The sequence below is a fragment of the Hemiscyllium ocellatum genome (assembly GCF_020745735.1).
Source record: "Hemiscyllium ocellatum isolate sHemOce1 chromosome 27 unlocalized genomic scaffold, sHemOce1.pat.X.cur. SUPER_27_unloc_3, whole genome shotgun sequence".
In the NCBI taxonomy this organism is placed as follows: domain Eukaryota; kingdom Metazoa; phylum Chordata; class Chondrichthyes; order Orectolobiformes; family Hemiscylliidae; genus Hemiscyllium; species Hemiscyllium ocellatum.
The window spans coordinates 981,856-1,007,442 of record NW_026867498.1 but is presented as its reverse complement, the minus strand read 5'-3'; the positions used below and the strand labels follow the sequence as shown (position 1 = coordinate 1,007,442).

The window sequence follows — 25,587 nt, the reverse complement described above, 5'->3', positions numbered from 1 at the left end:
GACATTTAAATGGGTGGAGACTGGGAAGTCCGCTCAGCGTCTGCAGACCCGGCTGTGATGCTCGGCAAACCATTCCCCAAGTTTCCGCTCGGTCTTCCTGATGTAGAGACGACCACAACTGGCAAAGCACAGGGGGTCGAGCAGTAGGACAGTCGTAGTTTGGGGCACAAGTTCTTCATCAGGAATGATGCGTGGATGTTCAGAGGGGCATCAGTGTCCTTCTGTGCCAGTTGTCAGACAGGTGCAGCAGGCAATGAGCAAGGCAAGTGGTGTATTAGCAAGAGGAATTAAGTTCAGAAGTGGAAATGTATTCCAGCAGTTAGGGGGTCAGTGAATATATTCAAGGCTGAGTTCACATGATTTTTATGTGGATGCTTGTGGGGGAAGGCAAGAAAATGGTTTTAAGACCAGTATCCAGTTTTAAGACAGTTCCAGAGTCAGACAGCACAGAAACACACCCTTCAGTCCAACTAGTCAATGCTGACTATGTTCTCAAACTAAACCAGTCCCACCTGCCAGTGTTTTGGCCCATATCCCTCCAAACCTTTCCTATTCATGACGTTACTGTACCTGCATCCACCACTTCCTCTCGACATTTAGTCCTCACGTGAACCACTTTGTGTAAAAAAAAAAAATTGTGCCCTTCTTTTTAAAATCTCTTTCTCCTGTCACTGTCAAAATTTGCTTCCTAATCTTGAAACCTCAACCCTCGGGGAAGGACACCCTTCGTTCACCTCATCTCCCCCCTCATGATTTTATACACGTTGATAAGGTCACATCTCCACTTCCAATGCTCCAGTGAAAAAGTCCCAGCCCATCCACCTAGATGAAGGTAGAATCCTGTCCCTCGGGATTCCCTCCAACAATGTGCCCACCACTGATGTCAGGCACACTGGTCTATAGTTCCCTGGTTTGTCCTTACCACCCTTCTTAAACTGTGGCACCACATGACCCAACCTCCAGTCTTCTGGCACCTCACCTGACATGCACAGTATGCTCTATGGAGATGCTATTTCTGATGGATTTAAAGTGTCCAAATGCCACAATTTCTCCCCCACTCACTTGACATAACCGTGCAGGCTCCTCGCTCTTTGATGTTCATGTTACATAGAACCCTCATGATTATATCAATCTCAATGAGGTCACCCCTCAACCTCCTGTGCTCCAGTGAAGACAGTCTCAGCTTCTCCTTATAACTCAAACCCTCCAGTCCTGGCAACATCCTGGTAAATCTTTACTGAACCCTCTGTAATAGTATTCTTCCTATTACAGGGCCACCAGAAGCCTTCTCAGTACTCAACAAGTGACTTCACCAACATCCTGTACAACTTCAACATGATGTCCCAACTCCTTTATTCAATGGTGTGAACAATTAAGGTAAGTGTGCTGAATGCTTAACATCAATCTACATTTGTCAATATATCATATCAGTTACATGACACTGTGACCTTTTGCTCTTAACTCTGCGTCTTATGATCCTGCTCCACAGCTACCCAATGAAGGAGCAGCGCTCCGAAAGCTAGTGCTTCCAAATAAAACTGTTGGACTATAACCCGGTGTTGTGATTTTTAAACCTTGTCCCACCTAGTCCAACAGCAGCACCTCCACCTCCTTTCTAATGAACACAGCTCATACCTCCCGGTGCTGCCAGTAAACTGCAGATGAAACGATGCAGTGCCTGCACTCCTGCAAAGTTTATGATTTCTAACGAACCCAGCTACTCATTCACTGCTCCATCTGATACACGACATTGGGAACGTAGTGCAGGAGGCTGCAAGAAATGAGCAGCTTTAAAACAAAAACCGCTTGGAGCTTTCAATGAGAGCCTGAGCCCAGCAGTACGTTCTGGTTACCTTTATTGTGGCCCAACATTGTTACAGCTTCAGATGCCCCCAGCAAAAGGGCAGAGAAAGAGTAGCTGTTTTTTAGACAGCTCAACAACAGGGGGAGGAGCAAGAGGCAGGGCAAGGCCAACAGCAGGCCCCCGCACTACGCCTGCGTTGCCCTGCACAGTTTACAAACATCCCTTCCCCTTCAGACACTCCCCACAGTGTGGAAGCAGGCCACTCGACCCAAAGACTACACACCGATCCTCCAAAGGGTAACCCACCACGCAATTCCCCAACCCCTATTGCTCAACATTTACCCCTGACTAATCCACCTAACCTGCACATCCCTGGGCACTATGGGTATTTTAGTACTGTCAATCCACCTGAACCTGGACAACTCGTATATACCGACCAGATGTCCCAACTGCCAGCACGGGGCCCATATCCCCCCAGTTGCCTTTTAAATGTTGCAATTGTACCAGCCTCCACCACTTCCTCTGGCAGCTCATTCCATACACGTACCACCCTCTAAATGGAAAGGTTGCCCTTTAGGTCTCTTTCATATCTTTCCCCTCTCACCCTAAACCTATGACCTCTAGTTCTGGACTCTCCCATCCCAGGGAAAAGACTTTGTCTATCTATCCTATCCATGCCCCTCATGATTTTATGAACCTCTATAAGGTCACCCCTCAGCCTCTGACGCTCCAGGGAAAACAGCCCCAGCCTGTTCTGTCTCTCCCTATAGCTCAAATCCTCCAGTCTTGGCAACATCCTTGTAAATCTTTTTAGATTAGATTACTTACAGTGTGGAAACAGGCCCTTCGGCCCAACAAGTCCACACCGACCTGTCGACGTGTACACCACCCAGACCCATACTCCGGGGGTTTGCAAGGACTGCCACAAACACTACGTAGGACAAACAGGAGGAAAGTTAGCCACCAGGATACACGAACACCAGCTAGCCACAAAAAGACACGACCCTCTATCCCTCGTAGCCCTACATACGGATGAAAAAAACCACCACCTCGACTGGGACAACATCTATCCTGGGACAGGCGAAGCAAAGACATGCCAGAGAATTCCTAGAGGCCTGGCACTCCAACCACAATGCCATAAACACACCCACAGATCTTGATACCATCTATCAACCCCTCAGAAAATGAACAGGAAATGACATCACCACAAACCCTAGGAACCCTATCCAGGACAAACATATAAATAGAAAGCAGGAGACAACAGCTTCGCTTCACATAGAAGTCGCCACTGATGATGTTACCTAGGCAGGTAATGAAACGTCTGGATATCAAACCTACAGCTCAGCGAGCAAACCTACACCCTAAACCTCAACCTGAGCTACAAACCTTCACAAACCTTGCAGAGTAGAATGTATTTGCAAACAGCATGCTGCAAATACAAACTCACCCCCTATGGATGATCTATCTCGTGTGTGCATGAGATAGAGAAACATCTATTTCCGTGCTGTTTATCTCTATTTGATAACCGATGCTTTATTTCTGTTGGTGTAAATGTTGTTGTAATTCATTGCTGGATCCTAATAGGTGTAAGGGTGACAATTCCTCAAGTAGGGCACTGTAAGATTCCTGGGAGACCCCTATTTCTGGTTGACTTCCTCATGAACAAACATTAAGCACGTGCACCTATTTATTTATGATTTTGTTTCATTTTTCTTGTTTGATTCCCTGCTATGACTACACCTTGTATTAGGATAGTTGACAGGCTGGGAGATTGTGGCTTGGGTCTTGATTGAATATTTTATCGTTCCAGAAGTTATAAAAGGCGGGGACCAAGCTTGAGCAGAAATCCAGCAGAGTTGAGAACAGACCGACATCTTAGTCTGTGGGAACAGGGAGATCAACAGAGGATAGAGAAATCAGGTCCTGAAACCAGACCAGCCTGTGATCAGTGCTTTGATTAGCAGCATCCTTCTACATCAGTCAATGCCAGTTGTCAGACAGGTGCAGCAAGGCAAGTGGTATATTAGCAGGCTGGACTGAGATTAGAAGTGGGGATGTCTTCCTGCAGTTAGGGGGTCATTGAGTTTATTCAAGGCTGAGTTCATCTGAGTTTTGAACAATAAAGTGTGGATTTTTATGTTGTGTGCATGAGGGGTTTTTTTGTGGTTTGTGTTGGATGCAGGTACAGGAACCACATTTATAGTGGAAGGCAAGAAAATGGATTTAAGACCATGACAGAACAGTTATGGTCAGACAGCACAGAAACGGACCCTTCAGTCCAACTATGCCACGCTGACTATGTTCTCAAACTAAACTAGTGCCACTTGCCAGTGTTTGGCCCATATACCTCCACACCTTCCCTATTCATGTACTTATCCACATGTCTTTTAAACATTGCATCTGAACATGCATCCACCACTTCCTCTTTACATTCACTCAATACATGAAACACACTGTTTATAAACAAACTTTTCCCGATGTCCCAGCTGCATCCTTTACCTGGTCTGGCCTACACGTGACTCCAGACCCACAGTAGTCTGGTTGACTCTACGCTGCTCTTCCCTAAAAAAGAACTGAGTGAATCAGATGGGGGTTTTCTTCCACCCCCACCCCACCGACAATGGTTTCACCGTTAGATTCTGAACTCCAGATTTCTGACCAAATTCCAATTCCACCATCTGTCGCGGTGGGAATCGAACTCGGGAGCCACTAGAACTGGGTTGATAGTCCAGTTGGTAAATGCACTCGGCTGTCTTTCTTTCAATCCCCCTGCAATGCCATGCGATCCCGCTGGTAGGTCAGCAAGGAGGCGGCCTGGGTAAAGGCCTTCCTGCACTCGGGGCAGCTTAAGGGTCTCTCTCCCATGTGGATCCACTGGTGGGTCTGGATGTTGGAGGAATCGCTGAAGCCCTTCCCGCAGTCAGGGCAGGGGAACGGCCTCTCCCCAGTGTGACTGCGCCAATGGGTCTCCAGGGCAGACGGGAAACAAGCCTTTCCCACAGTCGCCACACTTCCATGGTTTCTCCACAGGGTGGGATTCCTCGGGTTTCTCCATGGCCGAAGCTTCAGCCCCACACAAACGCATGTGGAGCTTCTCTCCACCGTGAATTCCTCTTTCCAAACCGTAGAGCTGTTACACGCTCCTCACTCAGTGCACTGCAACGGTAGGGTCTCTCATCCAGTCCCACTGATGCTGAAAACGTACCCAAACAGGAACCAAAAAGCTTTGCTCCTTCTCACAGAATCATAGTTGAAAACTGTTGCGGTCCCAATGGATTGAATGACAGTCAGACATGGACGTCAAAGTAATGACTGCAGACGCTGGAGAGTCAGAGTCAGTAAGTGCAGTGCTGGAAAAGCACAGCAGGTCAGGCAACATCCGAGGAGCAGGAGAGTCAACGTTTTGGGCATTAGGCCTTCATCTGTTGATTTTGAAACTTCCATCTTCAGATCCTGAAATGTAAAAAGAGATTACAAAAGTCAACACTGTCAGTGCAGGGTAGAAATTCTGAACAAGGAATTCTGTGGAATATTTTCTTTTGTTATTCCTCAAAATTGAAAGCACCATCCCACTCTCTCTCCCCCTCTGTTCTCACTCTGATCTAACTCATTCCCCTGAAGGTGCTGATTCAGGATCTTCCGGGGCAGAAAAGCAAAAACGTCAAGACTGACATCTCTCTGAATTTTGGATAACTCCACCTGAAGTTAATATCTTTCACAACATTGGGATACTGCTGAGAGGTGAGGAGGTCTGAATTTGGGAAGCCAAAAAAAAAAAATGAGTTTGTGCCAATCCCTTCCCTTCAGAGAATTCCCAGTGTGTGAAAGCAGGCCACTCAGCCCCACAAATCCACACCGACCCTCTGAAAGGTAACAGACCTACACCTATTCCCCTACCCCTACTGCTCTACATTTACCTAACTTGCACATCTCTGGGCACGGTCAATCCATCCTAAGCTGGACAAAGTTAAAATTCACACCACCAGGTGAGTGTTCAACAGGTTTATTTAGAAGCACTCGCTTTCAGAGCGTTGATCCTTCAGGTAGTTGTGGAGAATAAGATCATAAGACACAACTTATAGAAAAACATTATAGTGTCCTGCCACCGAAATGATATATTGAACAAACCTGGATTGTCAAGTCTTTCATCTTTTAGACTGGGTTGCAGCTATCATTCACATGTAAATCCCAGACCTTCCTGCAAGGCACCTTATCAAGGTAACTCGAGGTTTTATAGCAAAATGTGACATCTCAGTTCAGACAACGCATTAAAGGTGTGAGGTCAGAGTCTGTCTGTGTGTCCCAGTCTTGAGTCAGACTGGTTCTATTTCCAAAGTGGAATTTACAAACTATTATATGGATTGACTGCTTACAGATTTGTGTATTTTTTTAGCAAAATAGAACATAACTGCAAATATCATTCTGCAAATACAAATTTACCCCCATGGACTTGTTATGTGCGTCTGTGCATGAGAGAGAGAAAAAGTCAATGTCCGTGCTGTATAGCTCGATGCCAATTTGATAGCAGATGCTTTAGTCCTGTTGACGTAAATATTGTTGTAAATCAGAGCTGCATACGGACAGTTCGATGTAAGACAGAAAGAATTCCTCAAATAGGACACCATACAAATCCTTGGGAGAGCCCTATTTCTGGGGGAGGGGGGGTCAAAGCTTCAACAGAAATCCAGCAGAGCTGAGAACAGACTGACATCCACATTCCTTTTAAATGTTGTAATTGTGCCAGTCTCCACCACTTCCTCTGGCAGTTCGTGCCATACATGCACCACCCTCTGTGTGAAAAGGTTGCCCCTCAGACCCCAGTTAAATCATTCTGCTCTCACCTCAAACATATGCCTTCTAGTTTTCTTGGACTCCCCTACCCTGGGGAAAAGACCTTAGGTTTCCCCCCACTATCCATGCCCATTACAAAGGTCATTAAGTTTACCCCTCAGCCTCTGATGCTCCATGGAAAATGTCCCTGACCTATTCAGCCTCTCCCTATAGCTCAAATCTTTTCTGACCCCTTTCAAAATTTCATAACACCTTTCCGACAGCAGGGATACCAGAACTGAACGCAGTATTCCAAAATTGGCTTAACCAACATCCTGGACAGCCACAACATGACCTCCCAACTCATCTACTTGATGCTCTGACCAATAAAGGCCATCCTACCAAATGCCTCATTCACTATCCTGTCTACCTGAGACTCTACTTTCAAGGAACTATGGACCCTGCCCTCCAAGGTCTCTTTGTTCTGCAACATTCCCCTTAACTGTGTCAGTCCTGCCTGGATTGCTTGACCAAAATGCAACAACTCTCATTTCTCAAAATTTAATTCCATCTACCACACTTTGGCCCATCCGATCAATTCTAATTTATAGCGATCTCACTTTTCTCTCTCATTCTCTAGAAGCTGAAAATCTCCATCCTCACACTCTCCCTCCATTCTCAGTTTACTGACCCTAATCCCTGCTGTACCTCATCCTGAAGGGTCTGGCTCATGCTGATTCATAGGCCCACACTCGGGAGGGGGTGGGTCTAAATGAAACCTACATAATCCTGAACAGCCCAGACAGAGTGGACGTTGCGAAGATGTTTCCATTGGTCGGACAGACTCAGACCAGAGGCACCGCCTTAGAGTAAAGGGAAGTCCTTTTAGAAAGGAGAAACTTCTTCAGCCAGAGAGCGGTGAATCTGTGGAATCTATTTCCATAGAAGGCTGTGGAGGCCAGGTCACTGGGGATATTTAAAACTGAGACAGATCGGTTCTTGAGTATCAAGGGGATCGAGGGTTACGGGGAGAATGGGGTTGAGAAACCTAGCAGCCACGATTGAATGGGGTGATTAGACCTGATGGACTGAATGGCCTAATTTCTGCTCCTCTGACTTAGGGCCTCTTGTTGTCCTGGACACAGAGCGAGAGAGTTGGGAGCAAGACTAGGCCATTCGGTCTTTCCAGTCTGCACCAGCATTGAACAATTCATAACTGGATAGGAATATACCTACAGTTAGGTGGATAGGCTTGGACTTTTTTCACTGGAACACGAGGTTGAGAGGTGACCTTAAAAGAGGTTCATAAAATCCTGAGGAGGGTAGATGAGGTGAACCGCAGGTGTCCTTTCCCTAGGATGGAGGTTTCAAAATTAGGGAGCAAATGAGGAAGGGGAGTGGAGAAAGATTTTCAAAAGACTGGAGTAGCGCCTTTTTTTTTGAGAGTAGTTTGTGTGTGGAATCAATGTCCAGACACGGTGGTGGATGTAGGTACAGTAACAAGGTTTAAAAGACATTTGGATAAGGACATGAATAGGAAAGGGTCAGAGGGATATGGGCCAAATACACACAGGTGGGACTAGTTTAGTTTGTGAACACAGTCAGCACGGTTTAGTTGGACTGAAGGGTCTGTTTCTGTGTTGTCTGACTCTGGAACTGTTCTAAACTGGGCTTAAAACCATTTTCTTGCCTTCCTCCATAAACATCCACTTCTTGTTCAAAGATCAGATTAACTCAGCCTTGAATTTATTCAAATGACCCCCTAACTGCAGGATGACATCCCCATTTCTAAACTCAATTCCTCTTACTAATTCCTGATGAAGGGCTTGTGCCTGAAACTTTGACTGTCCTACTGCTCGGATGCACCTTGAATGAATCTACCGTCCCCTCCTCTGCTGGCAATGCGTTCCAGGCACCTATCACCCTCTGAGTAATGTACTTTGTGTGTGCATCTCCAACATGATGTCCCAACTCCTGTACTCAGCATGTGAACAATGAAGGCAAGTGTGCTGAACACCTTCTTCACCCCCATCTACCAGTGATGTAACTTCCAAGAACAATGAACCTGAACACCTCCAGGTCTCTGTTCCACAACATGACCCAGGGCCCTACCATTACCTGTTCAAGTCTTGCCCTCCTTTGTTTTAGCAAAATGCAACCCTCACTTATATCCGTATCCCTCTCATACACACACGCGCTCTCTCAGACATACACATACACTAACCTCTCAACACACACACCCTCTCGCAGGTTCATACTCCATCACAATCTCACTTTGTCAAGCAGGCACACATGCTCTCACACACACTTCCCTGATGAAGGGCGTTTCCCCAAAACGTCAATCTACCTGCTCCTTGGATGCTGCCTGACTTGCTGCAGCACCACATACTCAATCCTAAACCTATTACCCTCTAGTTCTGGACTGCCCCATCCAAAGGAAAATATCACATCTATTTACCCTATCCATGCCCTTCATGATGATATAAAAGCATATAAGGTCACTCCTCAGACTCTGGCAAGCTGCGGAAAACAGTCCTAACCTGAACCTCTGTCTCTCCTCACCCGGGTCACCCAGACACATACCTGAGGTCGCAAAGTCTGCTCCCTCTCTGGATTCACTCCAGTTGCTACAAGTGAGCCTGCTCCGTCATTCATCAAGATCATGGCTGATCTATCCATCGTTTCATCTTCTCCTGCCTGCACTGTCACAAGGAACAGCACAAGGATTAATAAAAACAGTGAGGGGTAAACAGCACAAGGATTAAAAAACACAGTGAGGGGTAAACAGCACAAGCGCCAGTAAAAGCAGATGGAAAGTGAGTGTAAAATGTCACTATGACAGGACAGGCCCCACATTCCTTCCCCTCCGTTCCCGCTACACCCCCCCCCCCCCCCCCCCCCCACACACACACACACACACACACACACACAACCTGCCTCACCTTTCACCTCCCGGGCCCAGTACCTTCCAGGTGGCCCCATAGTTGACACAGGGGCCACCCCACGACCAGTAGAACTCCACCACCCAGGCGCCTGACGAGTTTAGATTAGAGTGTAGGTTAGGGAGAATTGGCTGTGCTAAGTTACCCATAGTGACCAGGGATGTACAGGTTAGGGTGGATTGGCCATGGGAAATACGGAGTAAGGGGTTGGGTATGGGTGGGATACTGTTCAGAGGGCCAGAATGAAATAGATGGGTTGAATGGCCCACTCCCACATTGTCGGAATTCGAGACCCTCCCCACAAAGGGGCATTTTATCTGCATCTATCCTGTCAAGCCCCTTTCAGAATTCTACCGGTTTCAATAGAGGTATGCAGCCCAGAAACAGACACTTCGGTCCAATTCGTCCATGCCCACCACGATTCCAAACTAAACCAGTCCCACTTGCCTGCATTTGGCTCATATCCCTCTAAACCTTTCTATTCATGTACCCATCCAAATGCTGTTTCAATGTTGTCACTGTACCTGCATCTACCACATCCTCAGCAAGTTCATTCCACATGTAAATCACCCTCTTTCAAATCGTTGCCCCTCCGCTTCCTTTTAAATCTCTTTCCTCATATTTAAAAAAAGTCCCCTAGTTTTGAGTTCCCCTACGCTAAGCAAGAGCCATTTTCTATTCACCTTCCCTCCACTCCTCATGATTTTATCAATCTCAATGAGGTCAACCCCCAACCTCCTGTGCTCCAGTGAATAAAGTCCCAGCCTCTCTTTATAACTCAAACCCTCCAGTCGTTACAACATCCTGGTAAATCTTTATTAAACCCTCATTAATCGTATTCTTCCTATTACAGGGCCACCAGAACTGTACTCAGTACTCTGAAAGTGGCCTCACCAACATCCTGTACAACCTCAACATGATGTCCCAACCCCTATACTCAGTGGTGTGAACAATGAAGGCAATGTTGCAAAATGCCACCTTAACCACTCTGTCTAGCAGTGATGCAACTTGCAAAGAACTATGTACCTGAACACCGACTCCCCCCACCTCCATGTCTATCTGTTCTCTAACATGACTCATGGCCCAACCATTATCTGTTCAAGTCCTTGTTTTAGCAAAAATGCAACCCCTTGCTTTTATTAAGCTTCTCTCTCACACACATCCTCTCTCTCTCAGACAGACACACACACACCCCTCAACACTCTCTCACACTCACAGCATCATACTCCATCACACTCTCACTTTCCCAAGCATGCACAACACACTTCTGTGCACACTCACAGACAAACTCACATGCACACACTCTCACTCTCTCATGCACACACAAACACAGTACTCTTTGGGGTGAAATTGTATTGGCAGAATTATATTTGCAGATACAGTCAATTTTGTTCAAAAGCACACAATCTGCAGGCAGTCAATCCATGTAACATTTTACAAATTCCGACTTTGGAAACAGAACCAGTCTGATTCAAGATTGGAATACTGACAGACTCAAATCTCACACCTTTAATGCATTGTCTGAGCGGAGATGCCTTTTTTTTAAATAAAACCTTAAGTCATCTCAAGAACATTGTTACATATTAATGAACCAAAGCCCGCACCCATTCTAAGAGATGAAGACTATCTAAGTTTGTTCAATATATTCTATCAGTTGCATGACACTGATCTTTTGATATAAGTTCTGTGTCTTATGATGCTGTTCCATGAGGCAAGATGGTACAGATGAGGCGATAGAGAATTACAGATCAGCTGGGAAGGATTTAAAGAGAGAGTTAAGAGGAGCAAAGAGAGGACACGAACAGTCTTAGGCAAATAGAATAAAGGAGAACCCTAAAGCTTCCCATAGGCATGTGAGGAATAAAAGGTTGATTAGGGTAGGAATAGGGCCAGTCAAAGACAGAAGCAGGAAGTGGAGTGTGGACACTGTAGAGATCGGAGAGGTGCTAAATGAACATTTCTCATCGGTGTTCACTCAGGAAAAGAATGAGGTACGAGATATTAGACTCAATAGGATCGAGGTTAGTTACACACAGGTGTTATCAATTCGAGAAGGAGTGAAAGTAGACAAGTCCCCTGGGCTGGATGGGATTTATCCGAGGATTCTCTGGGAAGCTAGGGAGGAGATAGCAGAGCCTTTGGCTTTGATATTTGAGTCGTCATTGTCTACGGGTTTAGTACCTGAGGACTAGAGGATTGCAAATGTTGTGCCCTTATGCCCTCTCTTGAATAACTACAAATTGAGGAGTGATAGCTTTAAGACAGATGTCAGAGGCAAGGTCTTTACACAGAGAGTGGTAAGGGCGTGGAATGCCCTACCTGCTAAGGTAGTCAACTCAGCCACGTTAGGGAGATTTAAACAATCCTTAGATAAGTGCATGGATGATTTTGGGATAGTGTAGGGGGACGAGCTGAGAATAGTTCAGAGGTCGGCGCAACATCGAGGGCCGAAGGGCCTGTTCTGTGCTGGATTGTTCTATGTTCTAAACTTAGTGCAGGAGGCTGAAAGAAATGAGCAGCTTTAAAACAAAAACCTCTTGGAGCTCAAAGCTTTCAATGAGAGTCTGAGCCCGGTGGTAAGTTCAGGTAACCTTTATTGCAACCCAACTTCATTACAGCTTCAGATCCCCCCAGCAAAAAGGCAGAGAAAAAGTAGTTGCTTTTTGAACAGCTCAAGGTGAAAGTGCACACACCACACCTCCCCTGGCCCCATCCCCACCCCCCTCACTGTCTTTACTATTGGCCAGCACCAAGTTGTCCCTTTGTAATTGGATCCTTGGTACAGCCGTAACCCGGAGGAAGTATTGCCTCACTCAGCAATTTCAACCCATACCCTGTCTCCAAGTAAGTTTCTCCCCGCTCCTTTGCCAGTGGGGGGAGGGCAGTGTAGAGTCAACCAGACTGCTGTGGGTCTGGAGTCACGTGTAGGCCAGACCGGGTAAAGGATGCAGCTGGAACAACTGAGTGAATCCTCTCCCACAATAGCAGTTCCCTTCCCCAACAAGGGAGAGAGGGAATCAGATGGGGGCTTTCTCCCCCTACCATCCCCTCCCTGAAATGATCTCATTGTTAGATTCCAAACTCCACATTTCTGACCGTATACCAATTCTGCCATCTGTCGTGGCGGGATTCAAACCCGGGAGTCCCCGGAACTGGGTTGATATTCCAATCGATAATGGCACTCGGCCGTCACTCCTTCAATCCCCCTGCGATGGCACGTGAACTCGCTGATGCTTCCGCAGGTGGGAGGAGCAGGTGAAGCCCTTCCCGCACTGAGAGCAGATGTACGGCCTCTCCCCGGTGTGGATCCGCCGGTGGGTCAGCAGGTCGGAGGAAGTGCTGAAGGCCTTCCCACTTCCGGGGCAGCTGAAGGGCCTCTCCCTGGTGTGGACACGCTGGTGCCTCAGCAGGGTGGAGACCTGGGTAAAGGCCTTCCCGCACTGAGAGCAGGTGTGCGGTCTCTCCCCCGCGTGGACCCGCGGTGGGTCAGCAGGTCGGAGGAGCAAGTGTAGCCCTTCCCGCACTGAGCGCAGGTGAACGGCCTCTCCCCGGTATGGACCCTCCGGTGGGTCAGCAGGTCGGAGGAATACCTGAAGCCCTTCCCGCACTGAGAGCAGGTGAACGGCCTCTCCCCGTGTGGATCCGCTGGTGTCTCCGCAGGTTGGAGGAGCAGGTGAGGCCCTTCCCGCACTGAGGGCAGGTGTACGGTCTCTCCCCCGTGTGGACACGCTGCTGTCTCCGCAGGTTGGAGGAGCAGATGAAGCCCTTCCCACACTGAGAGCAGGTGAACGGCCTCTCCCCGGTGTGGACGTGACGGTGACTCCGCAGGGTGGTGGAATCGCTGAAGGCCTTCCTACACTCAGGGCAGCTGAAGGGTCTTTCCCCCGTGTGGACAAGCTGGTGCCTCAGCAGGATGGAGGCCTGGGTAAAGGCCTTTCCGCACTCTGGGCAGCTGAAGGGCCTCTCCCCAGTGTGGACCCGCTGGTGGGTCAGGAGGTTGGAGGAACAGGTGAAGCCCTTCCCGCACTGAGAGCAGGTGAATGGCCTCTCCCCCGTGTGGACATGCTGGTGGGTCAGCAGGGCGGAGGAATTGCTGAAGGCCTTCCCGCACTCAGGGCAACTGAAGGGCCTGTCCCCCATGTGGCCCCGCTGGTGGGCCAGCAGGTGGGAGGAATACCTGAAGGCCTCCCCGCAGTCAGTGCAGGGGAATGGCCTCTCCCCGGTGTGACTGCGCCGATGAATCTCCAGGGTAGACAGGAAACGGAAGCCTTTCCCACAGTCCCCACACTTCCACGGTTTCTCCACGCGGCAGGATTCCTCAGATTTCTCCATGGCCACAGCTTCAGCTGCACACAAACACGTGTAGAACCCCTCCCTGCCGTGAAATCCCCTTGCCAGGCCGTATAACTGTTTCAGGCTCCACACACAGTGCGCTCCAACAGTGGGGTCTCTCGTCCAGTCCCACTGATGCTGAAAATGTCCTCAAACAGGAACCAAAAAGCGTTGATCCCTCTCACAGAAATCACAGTCAAAAACAGCTGCTGTCCCGATGGATTGAGTGACTGTCAGACACTGACATCAAAGTGAGGACTGCTGACGCTGGACAGTCAGTCGAAACATTTGGCACTGGAAAAGCACAGCAGGTCAGGCAGCATCCGAGGAGCAGGAGAGTCAATGTTGCGGGCATAAGCCCTTTATCCGTTGATTTTGAAACTTCAGTCTTCAGATTTTCAAATACTCTGCAAAAAGAGATTACAAAAGTCATCACTATCAGTGCAGGGTAGAAATTCAGAACAAGCAATTCTACTTTCTGTGGAATATTCATTTGCTGTTCCACAAAATTGAAAGCACCATCCCACTCTCCCTTCCCCTCTGTTCTCACTCCGCTCTAACTAATTCCCCTGAAGGTGCTGATTCAGGATCTTACAGGGACAGAAAAGGCAAAAACATAAATACTGACATCTCTCTGAATTTTGGATGCCTCCACCTGAAAGTTAATATCTTTCCCAACACTGGGATCCTGCTGAGAGTGAGCAGGTCTGATTTTGGGAAGCAAAACAAAGTGCCAATTCAGGGTGAACCTGCAATGCAGCTTCTTGAGGAAGGATCAGACACAAAATGGTTAACGACTCCGGGAAGGTGGGAGCAAAATGAGACATCAAGGCATTAACACCGACACACTTCAGTCAAACTCTTCTGCTCCCAGTCAGGGCAAAACATGCCCTGAAAGTCCAGCCTTCACAACCACACTTCTGCTTTCACTGAATTAGAATCTCACAGCACGGAAACAGACCCATTGGCCCAACCTGCCCAGATATCTGAAATTAATCTAGTCACGTTTGCCATCACTTGGCCCCTATATGGGCTGGGTGCTGGCAGCTGGGACTAAATTGGGTTGGCTATCTTGTCAGCAAGGACGAGTTGGACCGAAGGGTCTGTTTCTGTGCTGTACATCTCGATGACTCCAGTTGCATTTGCCATCACTTGGCCCTGACCCATATGAACCCTTCATATTCAGATGCCTGTCCAGGAGCGTTTTGACATATCATCGTACCAGCACCCACCACTTCCTCTGGCAGCTCACGCCATCGCTCAAGCGACGCCACGTTGAAAGTGTCTGGTCTGGTGCGCCAGATGACATCAGGATAATCTCAGATCGTTCCAGATCGCATCGATACTCAGTCAGTGGCTTTCCCGATCAGGATGTTGTACGTGATCATACAGGTCAGTGGGTAGGTGATCCCCCACCTCTTAATTCAAGTATCTCTACGAGAACTCCCTTGCTGGAGGGTCCCTTGGAGACACTTCAACTGGACTTCATTGAGTTGTAGAAATGAGTTGAGTTGCTGTAAATATGTTTTGCTTATTGTTGATGTCTTTTCTAAGTGGATTGAAGCCTACCCTCTTCCTAACGCTACTGCCGAGTTTGTGGTGCAAAATTTGTTTAAGGAAATAATTCCTTCAGTATACCTGCGTGCATTAGCTCGGACAATGGACCACACTTTGTAGGTAATATTAACGGAGAACTCTGTTCCCAGCTTTGTATTTGTCGGCAACTGCATGGTGCTTATCATCCTCAGGTGGCCGGCCTTGGTGAATGTTTTAACCAGACTCAAGACTAAACTTGCCAAATTAATGGCTGAGTCTGGCCTCTCCTGGTTATGCTAATCCCTGTGGCCTCATTCCAGATGCGATCCATGTCTGTGGGCAAGATACGACTATCTCCAGCTGTGAATCTCTCTGGTCACCCCCTCCGTACCCCTTGGAACGATTCGGCTCCCTTCTCAGTCCACCTCCACCACATGACCGAAGCAATGGTTGGTTATGTTCTTGCTCTAACTAGTGTTATGCGTGCCTATCACTCCCAGGATCGTGCGGCCTACAGCGATGTTCCCTCCCTTTCAGCCTCGTCACGGGTAGAGCCTGGTTCGTTGGTACTCGTCAAGACCTGGACTTGCAAAGGTCTCCAACCTCGCTGTGATGGCCCCTTCCAGGTTTTACTTCCCATCCCTACGGTGGTCAAAGTCGCTGGGCACTCAGCTTGGGTCCAACTGCACCATTGTAAATTGATTGACCGCACCAATCAAAAGTGGGGAAGAGGAGGAGAGAATACTGGAATCCCAACAAAAGGATTGGAACACTGTCCAGTTGGGTTTTTGAATTTTGCTGTTGTTCTAATGTTAATCTTATTACAGATACTTGAACTAAGAGGAGGGACATGGGGGGGGGGGATCGCCTATCTCCTCACCTTTCTGATCACATACAACATCCTGATGGGGAAAGCCACCAAGTATGGATGTGACCAGGATGCCTTCCTTGAAGAAGCTCTCTTCCTCCCTCTACAAGGATTTCAGTGAGTCCCTCCTCACTGCACCCCCCAGGACCTCCTTCCACCTATCCCACCTCCATCGCCCCTCCCCCTAGTCCCTCCTCCCTACCTTTTATCTCAGCCGGCTTGGCTCTCTCTCTCTTATTCCTGATGAAGGGCTTATGCTCGAAACGTCGAATTCTCTATTCCTGAGATGCTGCCTAACCTGCTATGCTTTGACCAGCAACACATTTGCAGCTGTGATCTCCAGCATCTGCAGACCTCATTTTTTACTCGAAGATTTTAACCTACTGCGAATCCTCTTACAAGGATGCCTTCCTTGAAGAAGCTCTCTTCCTCCCTCTACAAGGATTTCAGTGAGTCCCTCCCTCACTGCACCCCCCAGGACCTCCTTCCACCTATCCCACCTCCATCGCCCCTCCCCCTAGTCCCTCCTCCCTACCTTTTATCTCAGCCGGCTTGGCTCTCTCTCTCTTATTCCTGATGAAGGGCTTATGCTCGAAACGTCGAATTCTCTATTCCTGAGATGCTGCCTAACCTGCTGTGCTTTGACCAGCAACACATTTGCAGCTGTGACCAGGAATGATCAGAGATTATCCACCACCCATGCTGAGGAGATGTGGTCCAGTGCACCGGACCAGACGCCTTTGACGTGTGGGACGTGATGAAGATTGATTATTGCAATGGACTCTTACATCAGAAAGACCAGATGGTCCATCTGGACAGTAGAAATCAGTGGGAGTTACCATGTCGTTACCATGGTTTTTTGATTTTACCTGCAGATGCAAGCCTAGTGAGGATAAAAATGGTCAACCCCGTTATTATGGTAAATATTTTAAGGATGCCTGGGAACACCATCCCTTTTTGCAGTACGGGCCGACTCGAGAAAAGGGAAGCTTGATAGGGGAAACTCCACAATCCGGAAACAACTTATTAATACAGGCCCACAGAACGCTCTTCACCCCAGAGGCAGTAGTATGTTACTCCTCTCTATCAGGAGATGACTTACTTGCCCAGTCCCCAGTCCCCGATTCCATACTATTCATCAGTCTTCCTGCTGCCGACCCTGCAAAGTGAAATATCACGTTCCAATACCTCCGGTCTGTGTATACAACCAGCTGGTGTAACACTGGCTGGGGTACAGCAGGCCTTATGCGGTACATGAACCTGGAACGGAACCCTTCCCTTGTGCATTTATAGGCCTTTTCTCTTTTCAGAATCTGATATTGTCACCAAGACCATGTACAATAGAGCTAAGGGAGAGCCCAATGGGAACTGCATTCTGAGGACCATTGTCTCCTATACAGTGCGGGTGCTCGAATCACTTGGCCCATTTTTTTACAGCGCTCAAGCGAATCCTCTTGCAAAACATCGACCCTTTGCTCCTGTATATCTGACCAGACCCCCTGCTGTAACATTTCAGTAACCTATTTTGACAAACTCTCCCTAATCTACCCCAAATCAGACTATTATTTCTTCAGCTGAGGTAAAGCTACCAATTTCCTTGTCATGGATGGCAAAGATGTCCCTCATCGCATCAATATCGGAGCCCTTGTTCCCACAACAGTACCTTGTCCTGGTCAGTGGACAAGTCGATGGAACCTCCATCTGAGGAGAATGCAGCGGTCGGTCTCAGCCAACTTTACTCCAACTGGAAGGATCACAATGGACTGGGTGACAATACAGGACACCCAATAGGCTGGGGAATCCAGAGTACCCTGAGGTTGGAAGGATTGGCAGGGGTGACAAGTCAAAAGAACCGCAATTCCCTCATTTGTGGCCTGACCATTCGAGGAAATAAGACTAAAGAGGCTCTGGAACAGAGTAACCTGGGATTATCAGACCTGTGTCTTTACTCTATGCAGAATCGGTTTGGCCTAGACAATATACTCGCCCAGGAGGGTGAGGTCTGCACCACTGTCCAAGATAAATGCACTATGGGCATTCCCGATCTCACTGGCAATATTACTAAGATACAAGAAGAGATCCAGGTATTCCTTGACAGAATGACTGAAGGGACCAGTTGGGGAAACTGCAGGTCGGGCTGATGGTACAATTGACATATCAATTTCGATATTTATGTTTGTCGGTATTGGTATTGTTAGGTATTTAATTGCTCGGCTTATGAGGTCCCTTAGAGATATAGATTTGCCCCAGAAGATGCTCCTTTTGCGATCCGATGGCTCACCCACGTGTCGATGGCGATGATAAATATGACCAGATGAGTTGCGAAGATGGTGGTGCCGCTCTACAGGATGTTGATGGCTGGACCACCTTGAAGGGCATTCGTTTGGACTAGCCTTCTCTTTCAGTGATCACGGTGCAATCAAAGGGAGGAATGAGGGTGTGGGCATCTGGGTGATAAAGTCTACAGCCTTAAAACTTGTCATTAAACATTCAGACTAAAAGGTAATGCTGAATTATTGAATACATTTACTGCACTAGAAAATAAACAGGCAGGAAGGCTGAGAAAGAGGAGAGAACTTAAAGATAGGGACACCTGGGCTCACCAAGTGATAACAGGATGCTGTAAGGCAATTAAGAAGGTTTGCCTCAGCATCGGTGAATCTGTGTGAACAGGACACCAAGTGATTACATTCACAGCCGTTCCCTTGTGAGACCATTTTAGTGCTGAGGCTGTTGAATCCCGTAGAAAATTAACTCTTAGTGTTTATCTGCAATGGATTGAAATGAATGGCATTTTGGGACTTTATGATGATATTGAGTAGCCATTACTGGTTATTAAATACAAACTCTGTAAAAGGAAATATTGATAAAGCTTTACCTTACTTGCTGCAGCCGAGACTCCATCGGAAGCAATAGGCCGCGGACATACTTCCGTCTTCGGGACGGCCTCGGCCCCGCCCCCTCCGACGCCAAATCGACACGTAAACCCCGCCCCTTCCGAACAAAGCACGTAGACCCCGCCCCTTCCGAACGCAGGGAACCTCGCCCCTCCCGAACGCAGCTCGTAAACCCCGCCCCTTCCGAAGGCAGCCCGTAAACCCCGCCCCTTCCGAACGCTGACAGTAAACCCCGCCCTTTCCGGATGCAGCACGTAAAACCTCGCCCCTTTCGAACGCAACTCGTAAACCCTGCCCCTTCGAGACAAAGACCCGCCTCTTGGAACCACACCCCGTCGCGCACGAAAACCCACCCCTTCCCTTGGTCCCCGCGTGAATCAAAACCATGCCCCCTTCCCCCACGAGCAACCGCGCGGCTCAGGCTCAACGCGCCGCATCGCCCGCTGAGCCTCGTCCCGCCCACTAGCGCGCGACCCTCTCCCGAGACACGCCCCGCCCATGAGCACCGCCCTCCCGCTAAAACCCGCCCCCAGACTAAACCCCGCCCCTCCTGGTAAACCCCGCCCCCCAGGTGTATTTGGAAGCACTAGCTTCTGCAGCGCTGCTCCTTCTGCCGGGAGCTGTGCTGCAGGATCATAAGACACAGAATTAATAGCAACAGATCACAGCGTCATGCAACCGACGCAATATTTGGAACAAACCTGGATCGCTGCTGAATCCTTCATCTTTTAGAATGGGTTGCAGGTTTCAGTTCATCAATATATAAATTCATCAATATATAAATGCTGAGTCCTTTTCCCATTGTTCAGATAGCGTAAGGATGGTTGGACGGCTGTTCACAGCGCACACGCCAAAGATGAACTGAATGAGATCACGCGGGGCCCGAGAGCTTTTCTGTTCGTACCTTGAATTTCGTATGTACATTGAAGCAAAATTTTCGTACAATCCTGTTCGTAAACCGATTTGTACATGAACAGGTTTGTTCGTATGTCGAGGCGCTACTGTGCTCTGTAAAAAGAGATTACAAAGGTCATTAGTGCAGGGTAGAAATTCAGAACAAGCAATTCTACTTTCTGTGGAATATTCTTTTCTTTTGTTATTCCACAAAATTGAAAGCAGATCCCACTCTCTCTCCCCCTCTGTTCTCACTCGGCTCAAACTAATTCTCCTGAAGGTGCTGATTCAGGATCTTACGGGACAGAAAAGCAAAAACATCAAGACTGCCGTGTCTCTGAACTTTGGATACCTCCGCCTGAAAGCTAATATCTTTCACAATACTGGGATACTGCTGAGAGTGAGCAGGTCTGATTTTGGGAAGCAAAAAGAAAGTGTCAATTCAGGGTGAACCTGCCACGCAGCTTCTTGAGGAAGGACCAGAGACAAAATAGTTAACGACCCCAGGAAGGTGGGAGCAAAATGAGACGTCAAGGCATTAACATTGAAAGTAGAGAGAAAGTCAACCTCCTGACTCTGGCAAACGCCAGAGTTATAGAGATACATAGAACAGAAGCAGACCCTTCTGTCCAACACAATTGTACTGACCAGATATCCTAAATTAATCTAGTCCCATTTGCTGGCATGTGGCCCATAGCTGGGATCATCCCCACCCCCTGTCCTGAGACCTTGATGCCTCCAAGCTGACCCTCAAAGGTTTAGTTTGTCCTCCATTCTTTCCCAGTTGTCTTTTGTAGGTTTTCAAAACTTGCCCAATCCTCTGAGTATAGGATTTGGGAAGTTATGTTGTGGCTGTACAGGACATTGTTAGGCCACATTTGGAATATTGTGTGCAATTCTGGTTTCCTTACTATCAGTAAGATGTTGTGAAACTTGAAAGGGTTCAGAAAAATTTACAAGGATGTTGCCAGGGTTGGAGGATTTGTTCTGTTTGGAGGCTAGGGCTGTTTTCCCTGGAGCGTTGGAGACTAAGGAGTAACCTTATAGAGGTTTACAAAATTATGAAGGGCATGAATAGGATAAATAGCCAAGGTCTTTTCCCAGGAGGGGGTGGGTCCAGAACTAGACGGCATAGGTTTAGGGTGAGGGGGGAAAGATACAAAAGAGATCTGAGGAGCAACCTTTTCACACCGAGGGTGGTACATGTTTGGAATGAGCTGTCAGAGGTGGAGGTTAGTACAATTGCAATATTTAAAAGGCATCTGGATGGGTATATGAATGGGAAGGATTTTGAGGGATGTGGGCCAGGTGCTGACAGGTGGGACCAGATTGTTGGTCCCACCATGGATGAGTTGGACCAAATGGTCTGTTTCCATGTTGTATATCTCTATGACAGGTTGGACTAAAGGGTCTGTTTCTGTGCTGTATGACTCTGGAACCATTCTATACTGGTCTTAAACCATGTTCTCGCCTTCCCCCACAAACATCCACTTCTTTGTTAAAAAATCAGATGAACTCAGCCTTGAATATACTCAATGACACCCTAACTGCAGGAAGACATCCCACTTGTGAACTCAATTCCTCTTGCTAATATAACGCTTGCCTTGCCGATTGCTTCCTACATCTGTCTGACAACTGGCAGTGACTGGAGTAGGAGGACACTGAGGCCTCTTTGCCCATCCACACATCAATCTAGATGAAGGGCTCGTGCCCAAAACGTCAACACTCCTGCTCCTAAGATGCTGCCTAACCTACCGTGCTCTTCCAGTACCACAATGTTTGAGCCTGATCTCCAGCATCTGCAGTTCTCACTTTCTCCACATTCAAATACATCTCCATTTAAACAATGCACCTCCTTTCTGTTTTTCTTTGCCACAGCCAAAGCTATAATTTCATATCGTGGTCCTGTGTTTGCCAATTGTGGTCCTCTCTATATCGGGGAGAGCGAGCGCAAACTTGGGGAACGGTTCACTGAGCATCACAGCTGGGTCCACAGAGCCGACCGGACCTCCCAGTCACCACCCATTACAATTCCCTTTTCTGACATGACCATCTTTGGCCTCCTCCATTGCCACAACGAACCTAACTGCAAATTGAAGGGATCACACCTCATCTTCCAGGCAGCCTACAGCCTGAAGGACTCAACGTTGAGTTTTCCAATTTCAAAAAAACCTCCCTCCTTGTTCTTTGCCAGCAACCCCATGCATTCCTCCCATTGACCAACCAGGTCGTAGCCTCTACCTGTCTTGACCTATCTCCACTTCACTCCCACCCCCTTCATCTGCAGCTTCTCCAGCCAGCCCCGGCCCCAGCCCCGAGGAAGGGTTACACCTGAAACGTCGACTTCTCCACCTCCTGTCTATTTTGTAAATTGAGACACAGACCTGGACCAGCGTTTCCAGAGTCTGTCCCCTTCCGGATTCACTCTCTTTTCTTTCAGTTGCTTCAAGTCAACAACTGAACCCCAGAATGAAAAAGACATGGAATGGGAGCAAAATAGTGCCGTACTCACAGATCTGGAACAGAGGAAGAAATGTGCAGTCTGGGTAAAGCTCTATCTTTATTCAGAGAGAGAGGATCAGGAGCTACAGCTTGAGAAGCTCATGGTCCGACTTCCGCATTCAGACAATGGGCTGACTCTGATTGACAGGAGGACCAGTCTCCTTCCGGTCCTCCAAGATTGCCTATTGGTCCATCAAAAGAAGGTTTCGCGCCTTTTTTGCGTACAGCGATGTGCATGCTCAGTGTTTTGCTGACACTGGTAAGCATGCGCACTGCGTTGCTGACACTGGCAAACATGCGCAGGATGCTCTATGGGGATGTTGGTGCTCCTGACAGATTTTAAGTGTTCAAATGCCAACAGGGGAAAAAAGAGAGCCACAATTTTTTTTCCTGCGGCTCGATATTTTATTCCTTTTGTATTTTGTCTGGCTGCTCAACTTTTGTATGTCGTTTCCCCTTGTTGTGGGGGCAAGGCACCGAGACCAGAACTGGAGGGCATAGGTTTAGGGTGAGAGGGGAAAGATTTCTGAGGGTCCGAAGGGGCAAACCTTTCGCACAGAGGGGGTATGTGTATGGAATGAACTGTCAGATGACGTGGTGGGGGCTGGTACAATTACAGCATTTAAAATGCATCTGGATGGGGATATGAATAGGAAAGATTCAGAGGGATAAGGGGCGACATGCTGGCATCTGGTCGACATAGACTGAAGGGTTTGTTTCTGTGCTCTACAGCTCTGTGACTCTATTTTTAGATAGTATGGAAAATAAAGAGCATGAAAGCATGGGAAGTGTTAGAGCATGGAGACCATTTCCAGTTCATAGAGTCATAGAGAGATGTACAGCATGGAAACACACCCTTCGGTCCAACCCGTCCATGCCGACCAGATATCCCAACCCAATCTAGTCTCACTTGCCAGCACCCGGCCCATATCCCTCCAAACCCTTCGTATTCATATACCCATCCAAATGCCTCTTAAATGTTGCAATTGTACCAGCTTCCACCATTTCCTCTGGCAGCTCATTCCATACATGTACCACTCTCTGCATGAAAATGTTGCCCTTTAGGTCTCTTTAATATTTTTCCCCTCTCACCCTAAACCTATGCCCTCTAGTTCTGGACACCCCAGGGAAAAGACTTTGCCTATTTATCCTATCCATGCCCCTCATAATTTTGTAAACCTCTATAAGGTCACCTCCCCCGCCCCCCCCCCACAAGCCTCTAACGCACCAGGAAATCAGCCCCAGCCTGTCCCTATAGCTCAAATCCTCCAACACTGGCAACATCCTTGTAAATCTTTTTCGAACCCTTTCACGTTTCACAACATCTTTCCGATAGGAAGGAGGCCAGAATTGCATGCAATATTCCAACAGTGGCCTAACCAATGTCCTGTACAACCGCAACATGACCTCCCAATTACTGTACTCAATACTCTGACCAATAAAGGAAAGCATACCAAACGTCTTCTTCACTATCTTATCTACCTGTGACTCCACTTTCAAGGAGCTATGAACCTGCACTCCAAGGTCTCTTTGTTCAGCTACACTCCCTAGGACCTCACCATCAAGTGTATAAGTCCTGCTAAGATTTGCTTTCCCAAAATGCAGCACCTCGCATTTATCTGAATTAAACTCCATCTGCCATTTCTCAGCCCATTGGCCCATCTGGTCCAGATCCTGTTGTAATCTGAGGTAACCCTCTTCGCTGTCCACTACAGTTGCAAAGGATAGTGGAACACTCTTACACCAATTAGCAGAGTAAGGTTGAGGCTGAAAGGTCACTATGGCAAGATGAGATAACACAGTTAGTAAAGTTAGCCTCATCTGCTAACTATCATTATTGGGACAATAAATATTTGGGACATGACATTAAATATCTCATTGTTAGTGAGTAGAGTCAGCCTGCTTGAAACTACTGACAATAAATATCTAATCATGACATTAGGAAAATATTAAGTAGGGTCTAGAATGAAAGACCATTGTTGCAAAAGCTGACATTAAATCTCTAACCGAGACATTGGAATAACGTGAAGTAGAATGTACAACTAAAGAGATAATGGGAACTAACATCACTGGCTTATTGTGTAGCTAGGCTGAGGTACGTTGATAAGTATAGTTGGACATGCTGATAAGCTAACACAAACATGATTAAAAAAAAGATATTTTAAAACCACAGACCCTGAGGTTTGTGGGCATTCGAGAATCTGCTTTTCGAGTGTCACGGTCTTTTTGTTTGCAAATAAACGACCTACTTCTTGAAGAACTCTCTGCGTCTCCTGGTCGTTCTCTACATTTTATCCACGACAACAGTCGGAACCAATTTCATGGTACGAGGAGAAAAAGACTCGGGGGATGGGGGGCAAAGGGTGGGGTGAGAGAAAGACTGGGGGGGACAATGGTGGTGTGAATTTTAACTTCGTACACCCCAGTCCAACACCGGCATCTCCAAATCGGGGACGTAGTTCTTTGAAAGTTGCATCATTGCTGGACAGGGTGGTGAAGGGGGCGTTTGGCACACTTGCCTTCATTGTTCACACCGTTCAGTGTAGGAATTGGGACATCACATTGAGGTTGTACAGGATCTTGGTGAGACCATGTGTAGAGTTCTGAGTACACTTCTAGTCGCCCTATCGACGACCACAAGTTGACTGGTGACCTTATTTCGATTTATAAAGTCATGGGGCGTGTAGGAAAGGTAAATATCACAGGGGGGAAGAAAGGGTGGATCTCCCCTTTTTTTACTTCTCTTGGCATTTGGACACAAATTCTGTCAGTAACAGCAGCATCACCAGAGAGCATACTGCGCGTGCTCCTCGCCGCACGCATCGCGACTTTCTTTGGGTGGGCCAATCGGAAGTCCTGGAGGACCGGAAGGATATAGGTCCTCCTGCCAATCAGAGCCTTCCTGTTGTCTGAATGCAGAAGCTGGAACACGAGCTTAGGAAGGTGCTGCTCCTCTCTCTGAATGAAGATTGAGTTTGTTCCAGACTGCAACCTCCTTACTCCGTCAGTACACCACTCTCTTCTCAACTCCTTTTTCATTTT

The 25,587-nt window shown here is 47.7% G+C and overlaps 1 protein-coding gene and 1 pseudogene across 1 annotated transcript in view; one reads left to right on the top strand and one right to left on the bottom strand.

Annotated features, from left to right (window-relative positions):
- Positions 1-25,587, top strand: part of LOC132808052 (zinc finger protein 850-like) — a 61,181-nt gene that overhangs the window by 26,942 nt on the left and 8,652 nt on the right. The window contains exon 3 of the mRNA XM_060821963.1: positions 11,451-11,459. Within this exon, the coding sequence (XP_060677946.1) occupies positions 11,451-11,459 (9 nt within the window). The remainder of the gene's footprint in view (positions 1-11,450; positions 11,460-25,587) is intronic.
- The window catches only part of LOC132808055 (zinc finger protein 850-like), a 35,505-nt pseudogene continuing 22,195 nt past the window's right edge, over positions 12,278-25,587 (bottom strand).